At 33.9% G+C, this 25,127-nt stretch overlaps 1 protein-coding gene across 1 annotated transcript in view; it reads left to right on the top strand.

Moving 5' to 3' along the window:
* Window positions 1-24,705, top strand: part of ATP8B4 (ATPase phospholipid transporting 8B4 (putative)) — a 230,711-nt gene extending 206,006 nt beyond the window's left edge. Inside the window, exons 23-26 of the mRNA XM_051973787.1 lie at window positions 172-417; window positions 16,865-17,003; window positions 20,124-20,254; window positions 22,741-24,705. Coding sequence (XP_051829747.1) covers window positions 172-417; window positions 16,865-17,003; window positions 20,124-20,254; window positions 22,741-23,022 — 798 coding nt within the window. The 3' untranslated portion in view covers window positions 23,023-24,705. The remainder of the gene's footprint in view (window positions 1-171; window positions 418-16,864; window positions 17,004-20,123; window positions 20,255-22,740) is intronic.
* The last annotated feature ends 422 nt before the right edge of the window (window positions 24,706-25,127 follow it).

The following is a 25,127-nucleotide window of genomic DNA, read 5'->3' as shown; positions in this document are numbered from 1 at the left end:
AAGAAGCTGTTGACTCAATGGACTGGATCTAGCTCAGGTGATAGTATATTAAGAGTGGATACTTGAAAAGACCCTCAGTGTTTCAGGAGACATTGAAGGAAATATTGTCTTATGCATTTTGTTAATTGATTGTCTAATAAAATAATTTATTGTTCAACTAATTGCTTACAGGATGTGAATGAGCAGAATAGCATGGATTACCCCAGTCTCTATGGACCTGGACAATTGAATCTTCTTTTCAACAAGCGTAAATTTTTCATCTGTATTGCACATGGAGTGTACACTTCTTTTACTCTTTTCTTCATCCCATATGGTGCATTTTATAATGTAGCTGGTGAAGATGGGAAGCATATTGCTGACTACCAGTCCTTTGCTGTCACCATCGCTACATCTTTAGTCATTGTTGTTAGTGTACAGGTAACTCCAATACTTGTTTTGAAGGGAGAAACAAAGAAAATTTTATATATTTAACATTTTTCAAATATTCCATGGCCGTTCTAGAATATTTGCTATTCTGTATGAGAAAAAATTATCTTAAGAAATACCCTACTGTGTTTAGGGTTTGTTTTTTTAGCTGTAATTTTGAAGATGACAAGCATTTTAAAAAAAGATCTTAAAGTGACTTACAAACTAACACTGCAGAGCAGAATCAGCATTAGACATACATGTTGGAGGGAACCTGTAAGTAAATCATTTCTTTGGATGGAATATACAGCAAAGGGATAAGATGACTTTGAATTTTTAATTCTAAGAAAAAAAAATTCCCAGTGGTAGCAGAAAGAGAATTTCCAATGATTCACATGAGCCCTAATGTTTTTCAGACTTTAGAGAGGAAACTATTATTTGATAAAATCCTAAAGTGACTACTCAAGAACTCATATGATATCTTACAGTATGTCTGTCTCATATGCATACAAAAGGTTGGACATAATCACTGGAGTTTATGCCTTCAATATGCAATCAAAGCTTGGTCTGCTAGCTTTGTATATGTCTGAAAGACTGATTTTTTTTTTAAAATTTGAGTTTATATTTTGTTATTGAGAGCAGTAAGTGCAGAGTCAAAAGAATATTGGATTTTAGTCAGAATTCTGATTCTGCCAATGTGTGACCTTAGAAAAATACCTAACTTCTCTTTACAAGTGAAGAAATTTCAATTTTTTTAGCTGTAAATTGAGCAAAATGAGTGAAAATCCCTTTGGATTCCTTCTGGCTCTAAATAGTTGATGGCTGAGGATTCCAGACCTTTAATACTCATCATGATTTGTGGTTGAATAAAGATTCAGGATAGCACATATAGTCTTTGATGATATATATCATTAATTTGTAGCAATGGAGATAATATATACCTATGCATATTATATATGAATATATGTGTATATCTATGCATATGTCTATCATCTATCCATCCATTATCTGTTTGTCTGTCTTATCTGTCTATTTAACTAGAGAAGAAAATGAATTCTTTAAAATCACCTTACTATTTTAGGAGAAAAACTATATTACTCTGATGGACTTCATTTCTCTTTCAGATCAAAGATAAAAGGTACAGGCTTCTTAACAAAGAATTCTTTGTTCCTTGAGGGACAGAGAGTTCAGGGAGAGAGGAGTAGTTAAAATTACTGTATCTACTTTAACACTTTGGTGTATCTGTTATTTATTTGTGAGGTTACTCACTCATTGAGTAAAGATCTCAATCTATCTGTACTTTCTCATATTATGCAACTCTTGTCAGTATGTTCCTCTTTATGTTCCTTAGGGACCTACTTAACTAAGGACTTTCTTCTAATGATATTGACATTCATCATATAGACATGAATCAACACTTTTTATGTATGTTGATCTCTTGTCCTTATTCTATCACCAGCTCATTTATCTTTCTGGTAGGCTAGATATGTGTAAATATCTTTTATATCACCATTATCATACTCCATTCTTCATTGATAATATGTCATAGTACATTTATTGTCTGATAGGTATTCCTTCTTACCCTTTGGGAGACCTCCAATTTTAATTCTTTAGATACAATGATATTTTCATTGTTATTGATTGAGATAATACTTATAAAGTGCTTAGCATAGTGCCTGATACATAGTAGGTGCTATATAAATTCTAACTCACTATTAATGTTAATTTCATAATTTTTAAATAAGCAGGATTATTAGAAGAACATTATTCTTTAAAAGATGAACCTTTGTTTCAGGGGGAAACTTGTGAATATTAAAAACCCTTTCGAAATTTCTGAAATGAAACCCATTCTTTTTCTATTTTATTCTAGTCCCATTTATTTATTCCATTTATAGTTGCTGCCCAAGATATATATATTCCAATCAGCTAAATGGGTTTCTTATCATATTCTAGACCAGAGATTGTATTATCTAGGGTAATATTATTATATTATTAATATTATTATTATTATCAGGGGGTCCATGAACTTGGATGGGAAAAATTATATCTTTATTTTAATATGATTTTGGGGGGAAATTCTACATATTATATTTTATTTATTTTAAAACAATATTCTAAGAAAGGGTTCATAGGTTTCAATGCTCTTCACAAAAGAATCCTGACACAATACAGGTTAATAAGATTCCTTGATCTAGACAATTCATATTTTTCATCTTAGTTTTTCCTTTGTAAGCCATTAAGCAAACTCTTTTAAGTGAGTACAGTTATCATCTACCTAGTAAGTTGTGTGATGTTCTGGGGCTTGCCTTAGTAAGTCCAATTTCATCTACCAACATCTAGTGGGAGACTCTTACCCAAATTTAGTCATGAATGATTTTGGTATGATTTTAATAGATACACATTTTGTATAACAGAATGATATTTTGTGCCGATATTCATATTTGAAGGAAATTCTTAAATTTAAATGGAAAATGAAAATGTAATTATTTTCCCATTTGAATTCATAGGTACTCTGAAAGGTTAAGAATCCCTGATTTAAAGAACTTTACTGTTTAGAAACAGGAATCAAAGTGGCATAGTGGGGTTAGAATAACAGGCTTGAAATCAGGAAGATACAACTTCCTGAATTCAAGTCTGGCCTCAGACACTTACTAGCTGTGTGACCCTAAGTAAGTTACTTAACCTTGTTTGCTTCAGTTAACTCTTCTGTAAAATGAGCTGGAGAAGGAAATGGCACACTATTCCACTGTCTTTGCCAAGAAAACTTCAAATACAGGGATGGAGCCAAGATAGTGGAGGGTAGACAGGATTTTGTCTGAACTCTTCCTAATTTCCATTAGAATCAACACTAGATCAAGCCCCTGAATGGATTTTGGAGTGATAGAACCCACAAATATTTGGAATGTAACAAATTTCCAGCAAAAAAAATATCTTGGAAAGATATCAAGAAAGGTCTATCTTAATTGGGCAGGAGGGGACATTGTACACGAAAGTTCAGGGAAGAGAGGCCCCACATGGGAAATCTAGTGGGAGACTCTTACCCAAATTTAGCTGCATGGGCTATTCTATCCTGGTTCAGAAGGCCATTGGATGAGCAGACTAGCAATGAACTCTCCAGTGCCACTACAGAAGGCAAATAGTGAACCCCTGAACCCCAGCATAACAGGTAGGGCTTGACCAGGCCCACCCATCACAGGGAGGAAGTCTGCAGAACCATTGGCCCCAGCACAGCATGAAGCCCCAGTCACCCAACAGAGGAACTTCAAAACAATCTCCCCTGTGCCCTCGGAGTAGACCTCAACCTTTATAAATGAGCAAAAAAACAAAAAGTGCTCCAACCCTAGCTAACTATCATGGAGACAAAGAAGAACAGAACTCAAACTTTGAGGACACAAGGCAAAACACCTTCAGTTGAAGTCTCAAAGGGGATATGAACTGGTCTCTAACTCAAAAAGCTCTCTTGTAAGATTCAAAAAGAATCTTAGAAAAGAGTAGAAGAAAAATGGAGAAAGGAAATGAGAACTTTGCGAGAAGGTTTGGAAAAGAACCAGAAATTGACTGGAGAAAACCACTTCTTAAAAAATGATTTGGTGAGTTGGAAAAAGAAAATAACTCCTTGAAAAGGAGAATTGGTGAAATGGAAAAAGAGAACAGCCCCCTTTAAAATAAAGTTGGTGAAATGGGGGGAAAAAAATCCAATGAACAAAACAACTCCTTTAAAAGTACAATTAGTTAAATGCAAAAGAAGGCAAAAAAAAAAAAAACTAACTGAAGAAAATAATTCACTAAATATGAGAATAGGACAAATGGAAGTACTCAATGAGATATCAAGAATATGTCAAACAAAACCAAAAAAATAAAAAAAAATAAAGGAAAATGAAAAATACCTCAATGGAAAAACAACTGACCTGGAAAATTGATCCAGAAGGGACAATCTAAGAATTATTGGAATACCTGAAATCCACAATGATAAAAGAACCTGGATATCAGCTTCAATAAAGCTTCAAGAAAAACTGCCCAGATATTATAGAGCCACAGTATAAAATATTCATTGAAAGAATCCATCAATAATCCTGTGAAAGAGGCTCCAAAATGAACACCCCAAGGCATATTGTAGCTAAATTCCAGAATTGTCAAATCAAGGAGAAAATACTACAATTATCCAGAAAAGAATAATTCATATATTGAGGAACCACAATCAGGATTACACAGATCCTAGCAGCTTCCACTTTAAAGGATCAAAAGGCCTGGAATATGATATTCCTGTGGGCAAAGTAACTTGGACTGCATCCAAGAATCAACTACCTAGCAAAACTAAACATTATCTTTCAGGGGAAAAGATAAACATTCAATGAAATAAGGGATTTTCAAATTTTTTTTTATTAAAAGACCAAACCTAAACAGAAAATTTGATCTTCAAATACAGAACTCAAGAGAAGTTTAAGAAGGGAAGAAGAGAAGGGGGGAAAAAACCTGATGTTTTTAAAGGTTAAGATGTTTACATCCCTACATGGGATGTTACTCTTGAGAACTGTAGTTTTGTAAGAGGTAAATTTAAAGAGTGTAGGTACAAACTGACTTTATGTGAGGGTATAAAAAAGAAACTAGATGTTGAGAATTATACTGGAAGAAGAGGAAAGGGGAAGTAAAATGGGATAAATCACATCGCATGAAGAGGTAAAAAAGATCTATTACAATTGAGGAAAAAGAGGAAAGGAGATGAGCATTTTAGATACTTAATCTCATTGGATTTGGCTCAAAGAGGGTACATAACATATATTTAATTTGATATAGAAACTTGTCTTACCCTATAGGGAAGTAAGAGGGGAAAGGAAAGAGGGAGGCTAATAGAAGGGAGGCAAGAAGTAGAAGGGGAGATTTAAAAATGGGGAAGAGGTTGAAAAAAGGGAGGGAAAATCAAGGAAGATTGTAGTCAGAAGCAAAGCATTGTGAGGAGGGAAAGGGGGAAAGTACAGTGAAAAGTGTAACTTGGGGAAAATAGTATGGCAGAAAATATAGAATTAATAATTTTAATTGTGAATATGAATGGGATGAATACTCCCATAAAATGGAAGTGGATAACAGATTGGATGAAAAACCAGAATCCTACAATATGTTGTTTACAATAAACACATTTGAAACAGAGAAATACATTCAGAGTAAAGGTAAAAGGCTGGAGGAGAATCTATTATGCTTTAGCTGAAGTATGCAAAGCAGGGGTAGCAATCCTAATCTCAGATCAAGGAAAAGCAAAAATAGATCAAATTTAAAAAGATAAGGAAGAAAACTACATCTTGCTAAAGGGTATCACAGATAATAAAGTAAAATAAATGCTAAATTGATTTTATTTTTATTAACTATTTATATTCATTATTATTGTATTATTTATTATATTTATTATTAATGCTAAATTATATATGCATTAAGTGGTGTAGCATACAAATTCCTATTAAGGAAAAGAGAAATTAAGAGAGTTTCAAGAAGAAATAGACAGCATAGCTATACTAGTGGGGATCCCTCTATAAGAACTAGATAAATTGGACCACAAAATAAATAAGAAAAAAGTTAAGGAGGTAAATAGAATTTTAGAAAAGTTAGGTATGATAGACCTTTGGAGAAAATTGAATGGAGACAAAAAGAAATATACTTTTTTTCTTGGTAGTACGTGGGACCTACACAAAAATTGACCATGTTACTAGGGCATAAATACCTCAAAATCAAATGCAGAAAGGCAGAAATAGTAAATGCATCCTTTTCAGATCATGATGCAATAGAAATTACATGTAACAAAGGGCCAGGGGAAAACAGATCAAAAATTAATTGGAAACTAAATAATCTAATCCTAAAGAATGAGCGGGTGACACAACAGATCATAGAAACAATCAATAATTTCATCCAAGAGAATGCCAACAATGAGACAACATTCCAAAATTTATGGGATGCAGCCAAAGCAGTTTTTAGAGGAAATTTTATACCTCTGGATGCTTACATGAATAAAATAGAGAAAGAGAAGACCATTGAATTGGGCATGCAATTTTAAAAGTTAGAAAAGAACAAATTAAAACTCCCCAATTAAATAACAAATTTGAAATTTTGAAAATAAAAAGAAAAATTGATAAAATTGAAAGTCAATTATTGGACTAATAAACAAAACTAAGAGTTGGTTATATGAAAAATCAACAAAATCAACAAACATAAGTTAATTTTATTAGAAAAAGAAAAGAAAAAAATCTAAATACCAATATCAAAAATGAAAAGCATGAATTTACCACCAATGAAGAGGAAATTAAAGCAATAATTAGGATCTATTTTGCCCAACTGTATGCCAATACATCTGATAATCTAAGTGAAATGGATAAATAATTGAAAAAAATATAGATTGCTCAGTAAAGTATTTAACGACACATTTTAGGAAAAGAAATTGAACAAGCTATTAATGAACTCATTAAGAAACAATCTTCATGGTTGTGAGTGAATTTTACCAAAAATTTAAAGAACAATTAATTCCAATACTCTTCATATTATTTGGAAAAATAGGGGAAGAAGGAGTTGTATTAAATTCCTTTTATGACACAGACTTGGCCATAATATCTAAATCAGATAGATTCAAAACAAGAAAAGAAAATTTAGACCAATTTCCCTAATGAAAATTGATGCAAAAACCTTAAATAAAATATTAATGAAGAGATTATAACAATTTATCACTAGGATAATACACTCTGACCAAGTAGGATTTATACCAGGAATGCAGGCCTGATTCAATATTTCAAAAACTATTAACATGATTGACTATATCAATAATCAAACTAACAAAAATCATATGATTACATCAATAGATACAGAAAAAGCATTTGACAAAATCCAATATCCATTTGTATTAAAAACACTACAGAGCATAGAAATAAAGTTTTCCTTAAAATGATAGTTAGCAACTATCTAAAACCATGAGCAAGCATCATATGTAATGGGGACAAACTAGGACCATTCCCAATAAGATCAGAAGTAAAATAAGGCTGCCCACTATCACCATTAAATTCAATATTCAATATTGTATTAGAAATGTTAGCTTTGGCAGTAAGAGAAGAAAAAGAGATTAAAGGAGTTAGACTAGGTCATGAAGAAACCAAATTATCACTCTTTGCAGATGATATGATGGTATACTTAGAGAACTCTAGAGAATCAACTTACTACTACTACTAGAAATAATTCACAACTTTAGCAAAATTGCAGGATACAAAATAAATCCACATAAATCATCAGCATTTTTATATACTACCAATAAAGTCTAACACCAAGAGATACAAAAAGAAATTCTATTCAAAATAACTGTCAATAGTATAAAATATTTGGGAATCTATCTGCCAAGGGAAAGTCAGGAACTATACGAACAAAACTGTAAAACACTTTTTCACACAAATAAAGTCAGATCCTAATCAGTTAGAAAAATATCAAGTGCTCATGGGTAGGCTGAGCAAATATAATAAAAATGACAATACTACCTAAATCAATCTACTTCTTTAGTGCCATACCAATCAAACTCCCAATAAATTATTTTACATATCTAGAAAAAATAGTAACAAAGTTCATCGGGAAGAACAAAAGGTCAAAAATTTTAAGGGAATCAATGAAAAAAATGCTAATAAAGGTGATCTAGTTGTGCCAGACCTAAAACTATATTATAAAGCAGTGATTATCAAAACCATTTACTACTGGCTAAGAAATATAGCAGTCAATCAGTGGAATAGGTTAGGATCACAGGACAAAATAGGCAATAACTATAGCAATTTAGTGTTTGACAAACCCAAAGACCCCAGCTTTTGGGATAAGAACTCACTATTTGACAAAAACTGCTGGGAAAATTGGAAACTAGTATGGAAGAAATTAGGGCTCGACCCATACTTAACACCACATATCAAGATAAGATGTAAATAGGTTCATGATTTAGACATAAAGAGTGATATTATAAACAAATTAGAGGAACATAGGATAGTTTGCCTCTCAGATCTGTGGAGGAGGAAGGAATTTGTGAAGACCAAGTTAGCACTCTGGATACCTTAGAATCAGCCGGAGTCAGGATAAGCAAAAATCCTTGGTCTTTATTCTTGGGAAGTGAACAGGATGGACACAGGACTTTCTTTCTCTTCCTCTACCACCAAAGTGACTCTGGCTTGTTTTACTTCATCCCCTAATCCTTCCCACAATTCTCTGTATACACCAAAAAATTGAACCAGCACAGAATAGTGGGAAGGGCCATTTTCCAAGCATATGCTAATGGAGTATTGTCCAATTGGTAGTTAGTCTTAAGTGCTCAGTTGTCCATCCTCAATGCATCAACTCAAGAGTTTCAGCCTTTTACAGGAATTTGTATCCAAAGAAGAACTGCAACTCATAATTGAACACCAGATAGAAAATTTTGATTATATTACATTAAAAAAATTTTTTTTTTACAAACAAAATGAATGCAGATAAGATCAAAAGGGAAGCAATAAATTGGAAATCATTTTTATATTTAAGAGTTCTGATAAAGGTCTAATTTCTTTCTTTTTTTTTATTATAACTTTTTATTGACAGAACATATGCAAGGGTAATTTTTTACAACATTATCCCAAGTATTCACTTCTGTTCTGATTTTTTCCTTCCCTCCCTCCACCCCCTCTGTTATATGGCAGGCAGTCTTATACATGTTAAATATTTATAGTATATCCTAGATACAATATATGTGTGCAGAACCATACAGTTCTTTTGTTGCACAAGAAGAATTGGATTCAAAAGGTAAAAATAACTTGGGAAGAAAAACAAAAATTCAAGTAGTCCACATTTATTTCCCAGTGTTCCTTCTTTGGGTGTAGCTGATTCTGTCCATCATTGATCAATTGGAACTAAATTAGATCTTCTCTTTATCAAAGATATCCACTTCCATCAGAACACATCCTCACACAGTATTGTTGTTGAAGTGTATAATGATCTCCTGATTCTGCTCATTTTACTCAGAATCAGTTCACATAAGCCTTTACAAGCCTCTCTGTTTTCATCCTGCTGGTCATTTCTTACAGAACAATAATATTTCATAGCATTCATATACCCCAATTTATGCAACCATTCTCTAATTAATGGGCATCCATTCATTTTCCAGTTTCTAGCCACTATAAAAAGGGCTACCACAAATATTTTGGCACATACAGGTCCCTTTCCCTTCTTTAGTATCTCTTTGGAATATAAGCCCAGTAGTAACACTGCTGAATCAAAGAGTATGCATAATTTGATAACTTTTGGGGCATAATTCCAGATTGCTTTCCAGAAGGGTTGGATTCGTTCACAACTCCACCAACAATGCATTAGTGTCCCAGTTTTCCCACATCCCCTCCAACATTCAGCATTATTTTTTCCTGTCAGCCAATTTGACAGGTGTGTAGTGGTATGTCAGAGTTGTCTTAATTTGCATTTCTCTGATCAATAGTGATTTGTTACACCCTTCATATGAGTAGAAATCGTTTCAATTTCATCATGTGAAAATTGTCTATTCATATCCTTTGACCATTTATCAATTGGAGAATAGCTTAATTTCTTATAAATTAGAGTCAATTTTCTATATATTTTGGAAATAAAGGCCTCATTTCTAAAATACGTATTGATTCAAATTGATTTCTAGTCATATGAAAAGGAGCTCTAAATCACTATTCATCAGAGAAATGCAAATTAAGAAAACTGAGATACCACTACATACCTCTCAGATTGACTAAGATAACAGGGAAAGACAAGGACGAATGTGGGAGGGGATGTGGAAAAAACTGGGACACTAATACCTTGTTGGAGGAATTGTGAACTGATCCAATCAATCTGAAGAGCCATTTGTAACTATGCCCAAAGAACTATCAAACTGTGCATATCCTTTGATCCAGTCATCTTTCTACTGGTTTTGTAACCCCAAGAGATCATAAAAAAGAAAAAAAAAGGACTATGTGCAAAATGTTTGAAGTAGCCCTTTTTGTGGTGGCAAGGAACTGGAAATTAACTAGATATCCATCAGTTGAAGAATCAATTGACTGAATAAGTTATGGTATATGAATTCAGTGGAATGTGATTCTATAAGAAATGATCAGCAGGCTGATTTCAGGAAGGCCTGAAGAGACTTACATGAATTGATGCTAAGTGAAGTGAGTAGAACCAAGAGAACATTAGACACTGCAACACGATTATGTTGTGATCAGCTGTGACAGACCTGGTTCTTTTCAACAGTGAGGTGATTCAGGCCAATTCCAATAGGCTTGTGATGGAAAGAGCCATCTGCGTCCAGAAAGAGGACTATGGTGATTGAATATGGATCACAACATAGTATTTTCACCATTTTTTGTTGTTTGCTTACTTTTTTTCTTTCTCATATTTTCCCTTTTTGATCTATTTTTTTTTGTGCAGCATGATAAATATGGAAATATGCTTAGAAGAATTGCATGTTTAACTTTTATTAGATTACTTCCTGTCTGAAGGACAGGGAGGAAAAAAAATTGGAAAACAAGGTTTTGCAAGGATGAACGTAAAAACTATCTTTCCATGTATTTTGAAAATAAAAAGCTATTAGAAATTTTAAAAAACCTTCAAGTAGGGTCAGTATAAGTTACTTATAATCAATATCATACTTAATGAAACTTATGGCATAATGTATCACAGCGTATCTTCTAAAAAACATTGGTAGATAGATATGAAGCTTTTGTGTGATTTACAAGCCATTGACCATTCTTGATTCTAAAACTTGAAACATATTTTTCATCAATACTTAATTTTCATTGAAGCCATTGAATATGAAAGAATAGATTGACTTAATTTGAAGATTTTGTTGAAATCTCACTTAATTTTCTATCTCCTTATTTTTTTGAGAAAAGTTGTTGACAAGCTATAGTTATCTTCAAGGAGTTCCTTTTGCAGATACTCATTGTCAATTTTGTAAGGCAAAATGACCAAACATCTTATAAGATAGTTTCTTGGATTCTTTAGGTGTCTTAAAAAGCCAATTCTACATACATATTTATTGTTCCTCCAATGAGAAACTGTGAATCACTTTTCAGTTCTCCTTTTAACTTGATTAGTCAGGCCAATGAAAATCATCCTGGCATCATGTGGATGATAGATTGGCAATCAGAGAGACTTGAGGCAGAGTCCACTTAGTAAGTTTAGTTCAGGGAGCAAGAAATGAAGGTCTGAACTATGGTGTTGGGTTTGTGAGTGGAGAGAAGAGTAAATATATGAAAGATGTTGAGAAATAAATTATCAGCTTTGGCAACTGAGTGGATATGCATAGTGAATGAGAATAAAAAAGGGGGTTGACATTGATCTTACAATCGTAAGTGACTAGAGTAATATCATGCTTTATAGTTTTGGAAACATTCACAAGTGGGGTTCTTTTGTAGGAAAAATAATAATGAGTTATATTTTTGAAATGTTGAGTTCAATTTATCTATGGGACATTCACTTAAGAGGGATGTATAGATTAGGAAGTCATTTGCATACAATTACAATTAAACCCATTAGAATTGATGAGATTACTTGATGAAAAGTAAAGGGATGCAGCTTTGGAGGACATCAATAGTTAGTAGATAATAATATGGAAGAAGATTCAGCAATAGAGCCTGAGAAGGAACTGTCTGACAGTAGGAAGAAAATTAGGGTAGAAAATGTTAGGAACAATCCAATGACAAGAGAGTATCCAGGAGGAAGGAATGGTTGACTGTGTTAGATAAAGAATAGGTTAAGAAAGATAAGAAATGAGAAAAGGATCATTGTAATAGATTTGTTATTTACAAGCAAGAAATAATGAAATGTAAACTTGCATTCATAAAGTTTACTTTTCAATCAAATAAAATGTATAATAAAGTTAATCTGGTAGTCATTAAATGATACTTGTGATTGGTTTTTATGATTAGTACAATTAGTGCTGAGAAATATGTATTATTCTTTTATAACTCCATTTAGAAGATACCACACACTTTCTAGTTCTAGTTTCTTCAGCTAAACTGTTCAATTCCTTATTTTCTTTTTTGTTTCTTTTCTGTTAAACTTACCCCAAAGTGAGAAATATATTAATCTTCTCTTACTGTTCTCTCATTGTTTTCTTGTAACTCAGATTTTCGTTTGTGAATTTAGATATTAAGGCATTGGAACATATAATTTTATTATTTACATTGGTTTGTTATCTATAATTTCTTTCAGCAAAATGGAATTTATCTCTTTATTTTTGAACATTTTCACTCTATTGAATAGCATGATTGAAACTTTTAAAAATTCACTTGATTTGTAGTAGTTCCTCCCCACCCCTCATTCCTTCAGTTCTATTTTTTGGATGTCTTTTTTTTTTTTTTTTTTTTTTTTAGTGTTTCTTGTAAGCAACATATTGCAAGATTTTGTTTTCTTATCCAATCTGTTACTTTTTCATTTTATTGGATTATTTAATTTATTCACATTCAAAGTTTTGAGAGCTGGGTTTATATTTTCCTCTATTTGTTTCTAATATCATTTTAGATAAGAAAACTGAAGCCTAGAGAAGTTAAATGTCACAGAGTGGATTGGTTGTTGGAACTAGAACCTAAGTTTCTTTATTTCCAGCCAGATGTTCTTTTCACTATCATAAAATACCTTTTTCTTTCTGTAACTCTTCTGCTTTTCCCTCTTTATATATATTTTTTTCTCTCATAATGGTTCTTCCCATTTCTTATCTATTTTCTTTTACTTTCCTCTTTTGACTGTCTCCCCTTGCTCCCCTTTTTGCATTTCCCCTTTCTTCTCTTTAACTCTATCTCCCTTTCTTTTTCTTAGGTTGTCTTTCATCCTGTTTTTTTTTTTTTTAATGCCCCTTCAATCTATTTTCTTTCCTCCCTGTTTCTTCCTCCTACCACCTTTTCTTTCTTTTCTTCTCCTCTACCAAATATATTCTTCAGTATTTATCTTTTTTAAGGTCATCCTATTCCCACTGGCCCTTTTCCCCTAAATTTTGATTCCCCTCCTATTTGTTTTAGAGTTTTCCTTTTTTTCCTTTAGGGTTTTGATTATTAGTTTCTTTTTACTCCTACTTTTATATATATAATAATAATAATAATAATAATAATTCTTCCTTTCTTTTTTTGGTCTTTGCTAGTCAAATAAATTCTCTTCTTATTTTCTCACCTTCAACTAAAGCTAGTCATTATTTTTTTTAAATTTCATTTCCTGTGCCCCTTTCCAAAAAGGATTTCTCTCTATCTCTTTTATTATTCATCCTTTCTTTCTGTCTGTTCTAGACCTTCTTTCTCTGATTTATGACCACTATAATCATCTAGTATCTATTCTCATTATTCTTCATTTAATGAATATTTCCAAGGTATCCCATTCTAAGCTCTCTAAAGTTTTTCACTTGGTATGTCATTTTCCATGTTCAGAAATTCTGGCCACCTACTTCTATTATTTCCTGTAATATAAAAGCCGGGAATTTTGTTTTGTAATGTACTTCTGAGAGACTTTGGTTCTTACCTTGTTTCTACACATCCCTCTTTGAGATTTATATGTTTTGTTTGTCTTCTAAGTTGCCTTTCTCTTCTGTGTATTTGCATATCAATCCTTTATATATTCTTATTCTCTCTCTCTCTCTCTCTTTCTCTCTCTCTCTCTTTCTCTCTCTCTCTCTCTCTCTCTCTCAAAATTTTCTTTTGAACTACTCAAGAACAGTGTGCTATGGGTCCATGTTCTCTTCACATTCCTCAAGGCCCTCTGTCTCAACAAATGTTGGATACATTTCCTATGTTTTTGCAATATTTATTCATAGATGCCTGAACTAATTTACTAGATCTGGATGCCATATTTCCTTCTGTTAACGTTTCCCTGTTGATTTATCTGCTAATATTCAAGGTCTTTGAGTTTTCTTTTTGAGATCTTTGATAATTTCAGATTTTTTGATTCTTTGACTTCTGATAGTAGTTCCCTTGAGGGCTGAATTTCTAAGCTTTTCAGCCTTCCATGCTAAACAATTTATGGTTCACTAGCCTAAGTTTTTGCCCCAATTGACTTTTGGCTGAATGGAGCTTCCCCCCTCAGGATTTAGTGGAATACCAAATAGTCCCCTTCCTCCAACACATGGTACTGTCCTGGTATCTTACTCCTCTCTATATATTCATTGGTCTAACACCAGCAATTCAGAGCTTTACAATTCTGGTGCTCCAGAATCTGGCCATACTGACTGTCCTGCATTGCTCAAGTACACTGGAACTAAAATCTACACAGCACTGGGATAAGGGAGTGAAAATCAGAATGGTTTTATTGTAAACCTGTGTTGTGTCCTTGTATTTGCTAGTAGAGCCTCACTGCTGGTAGTATAGGAGATGAGGGAGGACTGCTGAAAGAGCTCAGTATCATTGACCTTCAGTTCGGTTCAGTTTTAAATCTTTTGGATTCAGGAGGGCCCTAGACTATGGAGACAGTTGAAGTTGTTTTATCTTTGATCCATTATTTCTGTTTTAAAAATGTTTAAAAGGTCATAGGGATCATAGAAATGTCTAGTTCACTATTATGTTGCTCACATGATTTGGAAGTCTCTGGGAACTTACATTCTGATGGGGCAGACAGCTACATAAAAGAAAATTGAAAAAAGGAGAGATTGGAATGAAAGTAAGCAGAGCCAGTGCATTATTTTGAAAGACAGGAATTCAAGAACAAGGCTAGGAGGAGAATGAAGGCATACCCCTCCACAAAAAGAAAAGAGGATCCAAGATGAATTCACCAATGGAAGAAGGCAGAATAGGATTTTGTAAAGGGATCTTCCATGGTAAATGGGCTGCAAGGATATCAGGCTGCTTCAGGGAGCTGAATTAATGTCCTGCACAACAACAATAATTAGCAGAATAGAAAAAAAGTTGGACTCTCTGATAACTAGGCACTGAGGGAAATTCCTGGAATGATTTTGATTTTGAAACAAGTTGAGGAGAAGATTGATGAAGAAATAGTATTGGAGAAGTTAAGTGACTTTCTGAGGGAGACAGAGAATGAGATTAAGAAAATCTGATTCCATTATACTTTTTGTTATACTGACCTGCCCCCGTGAAAATAAAACACAAATTATCTTGATTTTTAACATTTTACCCTGGCTTATTTTCATCTATGAGGATAATTAGAAGATGGTTCTGCATTTCTCAGTCAAGACACTCTCTTCTGATACCACTCTTTTACTGGGAAGATGAGACTATGCATCTCAGTAGTGCCATTCTTCTTTCTAATGTCATTCATTGGTTTTGAGTTTGTATTAATATTTTTACTTGTTATGAGCTCAGTTTGACTTTCAAATTTCATCCTTAGGAAGACTAAGATGTCTTTCTGAATGAATTTCTTTGTCATCTAGGTTGTCGTGAAAATATATGCTTTTTATGCTATAGAACACAACAGACTGTCACGTCTTTTGCAACTATAAAAGTTTAACTCTTTTTTTGGCTTCAATCAAAATCTGCTGTATTTAGTGTATGGGATAATAATTCTCAGGAATTCTGTGAGTAAGCTCAACTTGACAGCAGCATTAATGTCCTTTCCTCACTGTCTAAGCCTGACTTGTCATGGCTGGTAACAACCCATTTGAAATTTCAGTGGTCTATAATTGCAGTTATAAATCTTGCCTGCCTATAGTGCTAATACCAGAGGCCAAGCTCAGGCTGTCTGTAATTTTAGTTTAAAAAAAAAACACAAAACCTCAAATCTGTAAAAAATTTTCTGTATGTAGTTTAGGTAGTACAAATGGAGAGATGATGAGTTTTATTTATTTAGGCTATGCTGTTCCAAGAAGACTGGGGTTTTAAAGATAATTATTTTCAAAATTATTCATTCATATAATGACCAAGCATAAGAGAGATATAGTGGTGTGGTAGTAAGAATGCTAATCTTCCCCACTGAACTTGAAGTCCTAGGATCTGAATTCATGTCCCAGGTTTGCCTTGTACTACCTTTGTGATGTTAGACAAATAACTTGACCCTACTGGGTCTTAGTGTTTTTATCTGTAACCTGAGTGGGTTGAATTAGTTGATGTTAAAAATTGCAGACATAACTCTCTGATTCTAAGAACAATGGCAATAGGTCATATGGATTAATACAAAGTCCTTACTCTTAAAGAAATCTCACAGTGAAACACCTTGGAGACAGACTGGGGTATCATCTTTCAGATGAAAGCCCATTTTCCTTTCTGACCACACAATCATTTTTAAGTTTGCATTAGTATTTTCATTTGTTTTCTGTGGGCCAGATTTGGTTATATTAGTTAAGAAATCTGACCATTGGAAACCATATACTTTGTATAGGTTAAATGCCATGCATGTACCTTTACTTAGCAAATATATTAAACCCAATTATGGCAAAAATTTTCTCCATTTTGTCCCAGTCCAGAGCTAGGAAAATGTTATTCAGCAAAATGATAATCTCTGAAATCTAAATCCTCTCTTCTGTATCTGATTTTATTTGCAGATAGCCCTAGATACAAGTTACTGGACAGTCATTAATCATGTTTTCATCTGGGGCAGCATTGCTGTGTACTTCTCCATTCTCTTTACAATGCACAGTGATGGCATCTTTGATATATTTCCAAATCAGTTTCCATTTGTAGGTAAGTCAACCTTTTTTCCCATTCATGCATATGCAGTGTATGGTGTAATATCACCTAATGATTTAATGTGTATGATGTGACTAGGTAGAGCCTCTCATGGTTCTTGGTTTTGTTTTTTAATGTGTTGTTTGTTTTTATTTACTATTTTAAAATAGCATTGTTATTTTCCAATGATTTCTCCCAATTATCCAAACACACCATCTTTTGTAACAGAGAAATACAGATAAACAAAAACAAATGGCCCTGTTTGAAAGTATATTCTACATTCCATACACTTTTAACCTACCAAATCTTTGCCAAGAGACAAGAGGTCTACTTAATATTATTACTCTGAGGTTAAATTTGATCACTTCATTAATCAGTTTTGAAATGTTTGAAATTTTTTGTTCAAAAGTATGAACTTAAGAAACACAAAGAAAGGAGAATTATATATAAAATTATAACTGTTATTCAGTTTCTTTTTCAAGTATATATTCAATTTGATACAATAATAATAAAGCTCCCCTGCTTATTTGTATACCATATAATTATGAAGTGTCTGGACTTGGATTTAAGTGATCAGGCTTCAAATCAGTTCTGACACTGTGATTCTCAGTCACTTGACTATAGTTCTAACACTGTCTGAATGATAGTAAACACTCAATAAATACTTGATGGCATAATTATTTGATTCTCAGGAAAGTCATTTCTCAGAGCCTCAGTTTCATTATATGTAAAAGGGAGATCATACTTTTAATGTATAGTCAACATTCACAGGATTGTAAGGAAAGTACCTTGTAAACCTTCAATGACTAAACAGAGATGTTGTCCTTAATATTATTAATACATTCTAATGGCAGCAATCATGCTGCTAGGTATATACCAATGAAAACAAAGACAAAAACAGAAGTTTATTATATGCCAAAATATTCATAATAACCTTGGAGAACTTGGAGGAAAAAATGGCTGCTTATCAATGGAAAATGGTAGGGAAAAAAACAACCCATGGTATATGAATGTAATTAAATATTATTATTATTCAGTAAGAAATGACTAATATGAGAAATTCAGACAAATGTGGGAAGATCTGTATAAGCTGATAAATAGCAAAATAAGTTGAACTGAGAGAACAATATATACAATTACTATATGTAAATAAAAAGATAACCAAATGAAGCTGAACTCTGAGTAATAGAAAAACCTCTTCCTGAAAAAGAGACAAAGAAACATTCCTTCTCCACAGAATATCATATATATTATTCACACTCAGAATATTATATATATTTTGAAATGTGGTTTCTGAACTAGATATTTTTGCTTAATTGATTTTCTTTTTTGCAAAGGAAGATTCAATCTCGAAGAGGGTAGAAGATAACCATGATATAAAGACAAAAAACATCAATGTAACATAAACTACTTGTCTTAAAAGATAATTCAGTTATCAGACATAAAGAAGCATTTAACTATAGGAATGAACTGAATACATTGTTTAGTTGTTCTTCAGAATTATAGTGTTTTTTTTTTTTTACCTGACTCTATGTTTGTATTCATTTGTGTGTGTTGTGTGTGTGTGTGTGTGTGTGTGTGTGTGTATGTGCATATGTATGGAAACCTTTAAATTATACCATTGATATTTTATGTAATGTTAATACTTTTATTATTTACCAAAGTATTCCAGCTGTGCAGAGACATGTTGGTTATAAACAAGAATAAGCATATTAGGGAAGTAAAACTTAAAAACTATTTTTCTAAAAAATTGTTGGATTATTTTTTGTTGTTATTGTTGCCAGTTATGAAAGTTCAGTGAGTTGGCCAGAAATCGCAGAGCCCAAAGAGAGCATGATAACGTGCATAATGGGGCTGGAATGACTGGATGTGAGAACGTAGTTTGTGTTGAGGCTCCCTTTCCAGCTACAAAGCACATGCCATTCCAGGAATTAATTACTGAGCCCCAACGAGACTTTTCAAAAGTTAGATCAACATTGGTTGTTGTTTTTTTTAATTCTTCTTAGTAGCCAACAGCAAGCAGGAGTGTGGTTTTCAAGTGAATCTTGTTTTTTTCCAGGCATGCCTGAGGGCACTAAGCATCAAGGACCTCAGAGAGACATTTAATTTCTTGAGTCAAGTTTGTTTATGCCCACATCTGAAGACAGCTGGAGCCAGCTGCAATTTGGTAGACTGATTTTGCCTCCCAAAGCCTGCAGAGTCAGACATACCTGTCACTAGCCAAGCTTCCATAGCTAAAGCTTATTCAAATGGTCTTGTCACCTTGGGAATTTGAAGAGAGCTGGACAATACCTACTATCATCCTAAGTACCTAGAAAACCATTAGGGATGTGTTTGTATGATCTAAGTAGAATGAGCACCTATCCCTAAAGCTTAATAATATCTAAAATAAAAATCAATCTTATTACTTAATGGAGTTATCTTAAATGAGAGTATATGTTTATTTTACAACTGTTTGCAGGAATACTATCTTCCCAAACCTTCTGGGAAGGGAATGACTTAACTCCATAATGCCCTATAGCTTACAACATCAATCACCAAACATCAGAGAAATTAGGAATCTTTTTTTGAGCCAAGTCTTTTAAACTTGTTAGTAGGGAATAGAGGACATAGACCCCACAGTGCATAAGAATAAACTTTCTATGAGTCCAGCTAAAAATCAAAACAGTTGTTTGGGATTATATCTACATCTGCCATGTACATTTTTAATTCTGAAAAGAAGAGTTTTGATTGTGAGATTTGTTATATAGCATTAATTATAGTATTTAATAATAGTAAATGTATATATATGGAAAATTGCAATTGGTAGAAGTTTTCAGACAAGGCTACTTCAAAAGCAAACCCTGGTCCAAAGCATGCCCAACCTAACTTTGAATTATCATCACAAATTTTGCTGGGCAAATTCCCATGATGTCAGTCACTAGCCAGAATAACTAGAGGTATTCAACCCATGAATAAAAACATATACCTTATTCCACAAGCCACAAAACAATATCCAGTTGGCCTCTGGTGTGGGCCCTGGTTAAGCTGACCAGAGAAGGAAGTGATTTATAATTGGAGATGGAATCTAGTCTTCAGTTTACATTGTCTTTTTTATTTTAACTAACCAATATGTTTAATTTTCTTTACCAATAGGAAATGCACGTCATTCTTTAACACAGAAAAACATTTGGTTGGTCATTCTTTTGACAACTGTGGTTTCAGTCATGCCTGTGATAACTTTCAGATTTTTGAAGGTGGTTTTATATCCAACTCTGAGTGATCAGGTAAGTTTTGGTTGTGGATATTTGTTTTATAGGTATAACTAGGTTGCACAGTGGAAAGAGTGCTAAGTTTGATGCCAGGAAGATAAATTCAAAGTTCAAATCTGGTCTCAATCATGGGTTGGAGAAGAAAATGACAAACTATTTCAGTATCTATACCAAGAAAACTTCAAATGGGGTCACAAAGAGTTGGACACAACTGAAATGACTTAATAATGGCAATGTTTAGTAAGTAAGTTTTTGGTCTATTTTCATCCTTTCCTTCCTTCAAGATCAAGCTGAGGTATAATTTGTTCCATGAAGCCTTAGAAGCTTCCTCCCTCTCCCCCTAACTCTACTCTATAAGTCCTTAAATATTTCTTACTTTTCTATTTGGATGCCTTGTATGCTTTTATCTATTATCACCAATGTTAATTATTTCATATTTGTACTTTCTAAGAGGCAGCATGGCATAATGAATACAAGGCTCACCTCAGAGGAATGAGTTCAAGTCTTGTCTCTGACAAATCCTGACTGTGTGACCTTAGACAAGTCACTGAACTTCCCAGTGTTCTGGACAACTCTCTAAGACTCTCCAGGTGCTGAGAAAGTGCCAGCCTATGTTAGTAGAGGAAATTTCTCAGTGGATCTTCCTGTACTAGAGAAAAATAGCAAATCTACGCAAGTTCTATCCTATCTGCATGTTTGACCCTGTCCCCTACTAGATTGTTAACTCCTCACAGGCAGGAATATCTAATTTCATTTTTGAATAATGTCTGATTTTGAGGGATTTCTTTGTATCTCTAGCATCAGTCATAGAGCAGTTCACATTTGTTGTTCGGTTGTTTCAGTCATATCTGACTCTTTCTAACTCCATTTGGGATTTTCTTGGCAAAGATACTGGAGTGGTTTACCATTTCCTTTTCCACTCATTTTGCAGATGAGGAACTGAGACAGACAGGGTTAAGTGACTTGCCTAGGGTCACACAGCTAGTAAATATTTGAGGGTGTATTTGAACTCAGGAAGAATTCAGGCCCAGACTTTGTTCACTCTGCCATCTACCTGTCCTGCATTTCATATAGGAAATGCTAAATAAATATATGCTGAATTGAGGAATTGTATTGATGTAGATGATCTGAAGAGAAAGTTGAAAGAAAGAAAAAACCTGAATATTGAAAATGGCAATGGAACAGCAAATAAGATAGGTACCATCAAGAGAATGTATATATCTAAAAAAAATTAGTTCTAGATACATGAAAATGGCAGTTTAATTGAAGGCCAAGAAGAAAGAGGAAATGGAGCTAGTGAGGAAACTTAAAACTGCAGAAGACCTGGCAGATTGAATAGAGGAAGATGAATCAGAGAATCCTGAAATTATAAAGTATCTTTGAGATTATGAAATCCAGTCCAGTACCTGATGCAAGAAATGCTTCAATCACAGTTTTGAAAGTTCATTACTTATCCTGTTAAATCACTTCCAGTGATCCAGTAGATCACTACTTAATGAAGTAGTATATCCTTTATCACAGTATCACTATCATCCCACTGTCCTTGAGTTTTCCAGATGCCCTAAATGGAAATTGCTACTTTCAAAAGAACTCCTGGAAGCCCATTGTCATTTCTTCTTAACACACTGGGCTGAGTTTTATTATGTAAGGTAAAATGATGGATGACCTGAAGAAATGAGAGATGAAGTTCATGTCTTCTTAAATTTGGAGTTAGGTCATGATTTGCTGTTTGAAGGCTTTCCCTTGACGTGAAAATCAGACTCCAAAAGATCAGCTGAATCAGAGGAAAATGGGCACAAGACCCAAGCCTCTGATCTTTGCCTTCATGGTTTTATAGTGAAATGAAGGGGATGTTGAACATCCACCTAAATGATGCCAAAATTCTCCAGAGTTTATAAAAGAAAATGAGAAAAAGTCTGCCTTCTTACATTGGCAGGTCACAGGGCTAGAATTTTCTGAGTCTCCCTCATTGCTCTAAAGCTGTCCCCAGTCTAGGTACCAAGCACACATGGAAACTCAGGTGTGTAGGTCACTGAGACCCTCAAGAAGGGATGGAAGAGAAAAATGTAGTCAGAGTCAGGGTATGGGACATGCATTTAGGGTAGGAATACACACACACATATATACATCTGTATACACATACATGTATGTATGTATGTGTATATTTAAACATTTCATAAAGCAGACAATGCACCTTAGCTACAGAGTTCTTGCCAAAAATGTGTTCCTATTTATTGAAGATAGCTACATAGGGGTGGGGCAAAAAATTAATCTGCTTTTCAGGAAGCCTCTAAAATCATCCTGTTTTCTTAGAGACCATTAGCCATGTTGATCAAAATTCATCAGTGGAGGATTTCTATTAAACTCCTATTAACCTGAGCAATTAGCTTTGTGATAAAGATGAAGGTAGACTTTTGTTCTACAAAGAGAAAACATACGTGATGTATTGACAATCATAGTTTGAGCATATCTGACTCATTTTGTGTCTTTTTTCTTGTTAGGTTCGCCAGTTGCAGAAAGCTCAAGACAAGGCAAGACCCCTAAGGGGTCACAAGCGCCAACCTCGGAGGACTAGCTCACGAAGATCTGGATATGCATTTGCTCACCAAGAGGGCTATGGAGAACTTATCACATCTGGAAAAAATATGCGAGTGAAAAATCTACACCCGACATCAGGGTTGGGAAAGACGGTGTATAATAGCACTAGCTGGATTGAAAATTTATGTAAGAAAACCACAGACACAGTGAACAGCTTTAGCCTGGATAGAACAGTGAAACTCTGAGTCAAGATGAATTTGAACTAAATAGTTTATCTTTTAAAACTTCAGCCTGGGCTGAAAGTTGACTGGCCTCCAGGGGTTGGGATTAGGGAATGGTGGTGGGGCAGATTGCCTCATCTCATTTTGGTCAGATGTCTGCTTTAGTACCAGTGCCAGAAGGGGCATGTTTCTCTGGAAAACATGGGCCAGATGGGGACAGTATGCTTCTCTTTATTCAGTGGAAGAAACACTAGCAATGTAAACACACACACACAATATTATTTCAGATTAACAGTTCCTCATTTTGGAAGATAAGATGATAAATTGATTTTGTGTGCAGATTAATTAGTCTTTCAGAAAGATGGAAACACTCTAGATTCACAACATAATTCAAGTCATTTAAAAGAAAAATAAGCATATATATGCAAGAACAATCACTTCCAGTATACAGCTTTCTTTGTCCAAATCTGTACAAATCTCAAATAGGGTGCTAGTATGTCACTCTCATTTTTTTACCTGTTAGTCTGGGATTATTAGCCATTCATGTCAGAATACCAATACCAATACCAAAAATACTAATGTCATCCACTCTACTGACAATGTGCTACCATGGAAAATACAGACTGGTACTAAACCTGTATAGACTAGCCATTTGTCTATAAGGTTGTCAAGCTGAATCATTTTAGGGAAGTATCCAAGAACTATTGGACTATATTCCTGGGGCAGCTAGGTGACTCCTCTTTCTGAGTTCAAAGCTGATCTCTCACTTATTAGCTGGGTGACCTTGAGCAAGTCATTTAATCCTGCTTGCCTCAGTTTCTTTTTCTGTAAAATGAGCTGGAGAAGAAAAAGGCAAACCACTCTAATATTTTTGCCAAGAAAACTGATCATAGTCAGACATGACTAAAAATGACTGAACTCTGAACAAATATATATTCTAAGTTCTTTTTACTAGCATCTGCAACAACTGTAACTTGATTAAATCATCAAAAAGCATTAGGTATCTTTCCAAGTCATTACACTCTCATATTGTAAAGACAATTTTTCATATACTATTTCTTCAAACATTTTCAGCAATCTTAGTCCTAAAGATTGGAACCCATTTTACCATATGGTTTCTGAAATGTCCATTTAGATACTCATTTTTTGATCACTCAAGGGAATTGTGAGGGTTTTTTTTTTTTTAATGCTTTTAGTACTTTGCCAACTTTATCCTTTAGTACTGTGATTTCCTCAATGGGATTACTTTTCTACTAATCCAAATCATCATTCCTTCATATTCATAACTTGTAGACCTAGAATTGGAGGGCACATCTAAGACTGTGTAATCTACCCTCTCATTTCTAGGAGAGAAACTGAGGCATAGGAAGACTAACTAACTTCACTAAAGTGATATGGGTAGAGGTAAGGTTTGCATCCAGATCTTCTGAGTTTAGAGTCACTGCTCTTTCCACTGCAGTTTTTATTGTAGATGCTCAGAGTTGTGATGTTTGCAATCCAATTATATCTTCTTTGGGGGATGGTGGTTCTTAACTGAGAAGTGTCTACCTGTAAACAAAAATGCCTAGATCTGCCAGAAGTGGATTGTGGATGACATCTTTTGTCCCTAGTTTTACCATGCCAGTATTAAGGTGGAACTGTTTCTTTTCTTTTGTAATATTTTTGAAAGATTTTAAAACATTCAGTAAAAGTTTGGCATGTTTGGTCTTTGGTCTCTTCTTTATTGGGAAGGAAACTGGGGACACTTTGTTACTTTAGTAGAGGTTTTAAAATGATTTTTGTTGGGGTTCTTTTGATATTTTTTTCTCATAAGTGCCTTAGGGGTTTCATATAATTCTCATGGTCAGATTCAAGAATAAAATGAACTCTTTGGACTTTTATATGTGTGAGATGTAGAAGGTCAGGAAGAGTCCAATCTTGTTAAGTGAGGGTAAAGGTAAGGCTGTTTATAAAATGATGCTGTCAGTGAGGAAGTGTGAGAGAAAAACACATGATCAGTTTACAACAACCTCAGTGTTCCAAAGGGCTCATACAAGAAAGTTCACTTTCACGTGAGGAAATATGTTTAATTCCTGCATGTGATACTGAGAGGTTATAGGGTTTTTTTAACCCATGACATTCTACTTTTA

This window comes from Antechinus flavipes, chromosome 2 (genome assembly GCF_016432865.1).
Source record: "Antechinus flavipes isolate AdamAnt ecotype Samford, QLD, Australia chromosome 2, AdamAnt_v2, whole genome shotgun sequence".
In the NCBI taxonomy this organism is placed as follows: Eukaryota; Metazoa; Chordata; class Mammalia; order Dasyuromorphia; family Dasyuridae; genus Antechinus; species Antechinus flavipes.
This window is presented reverse-complemented; position numbering and strand designations above follow the sequence as displayed.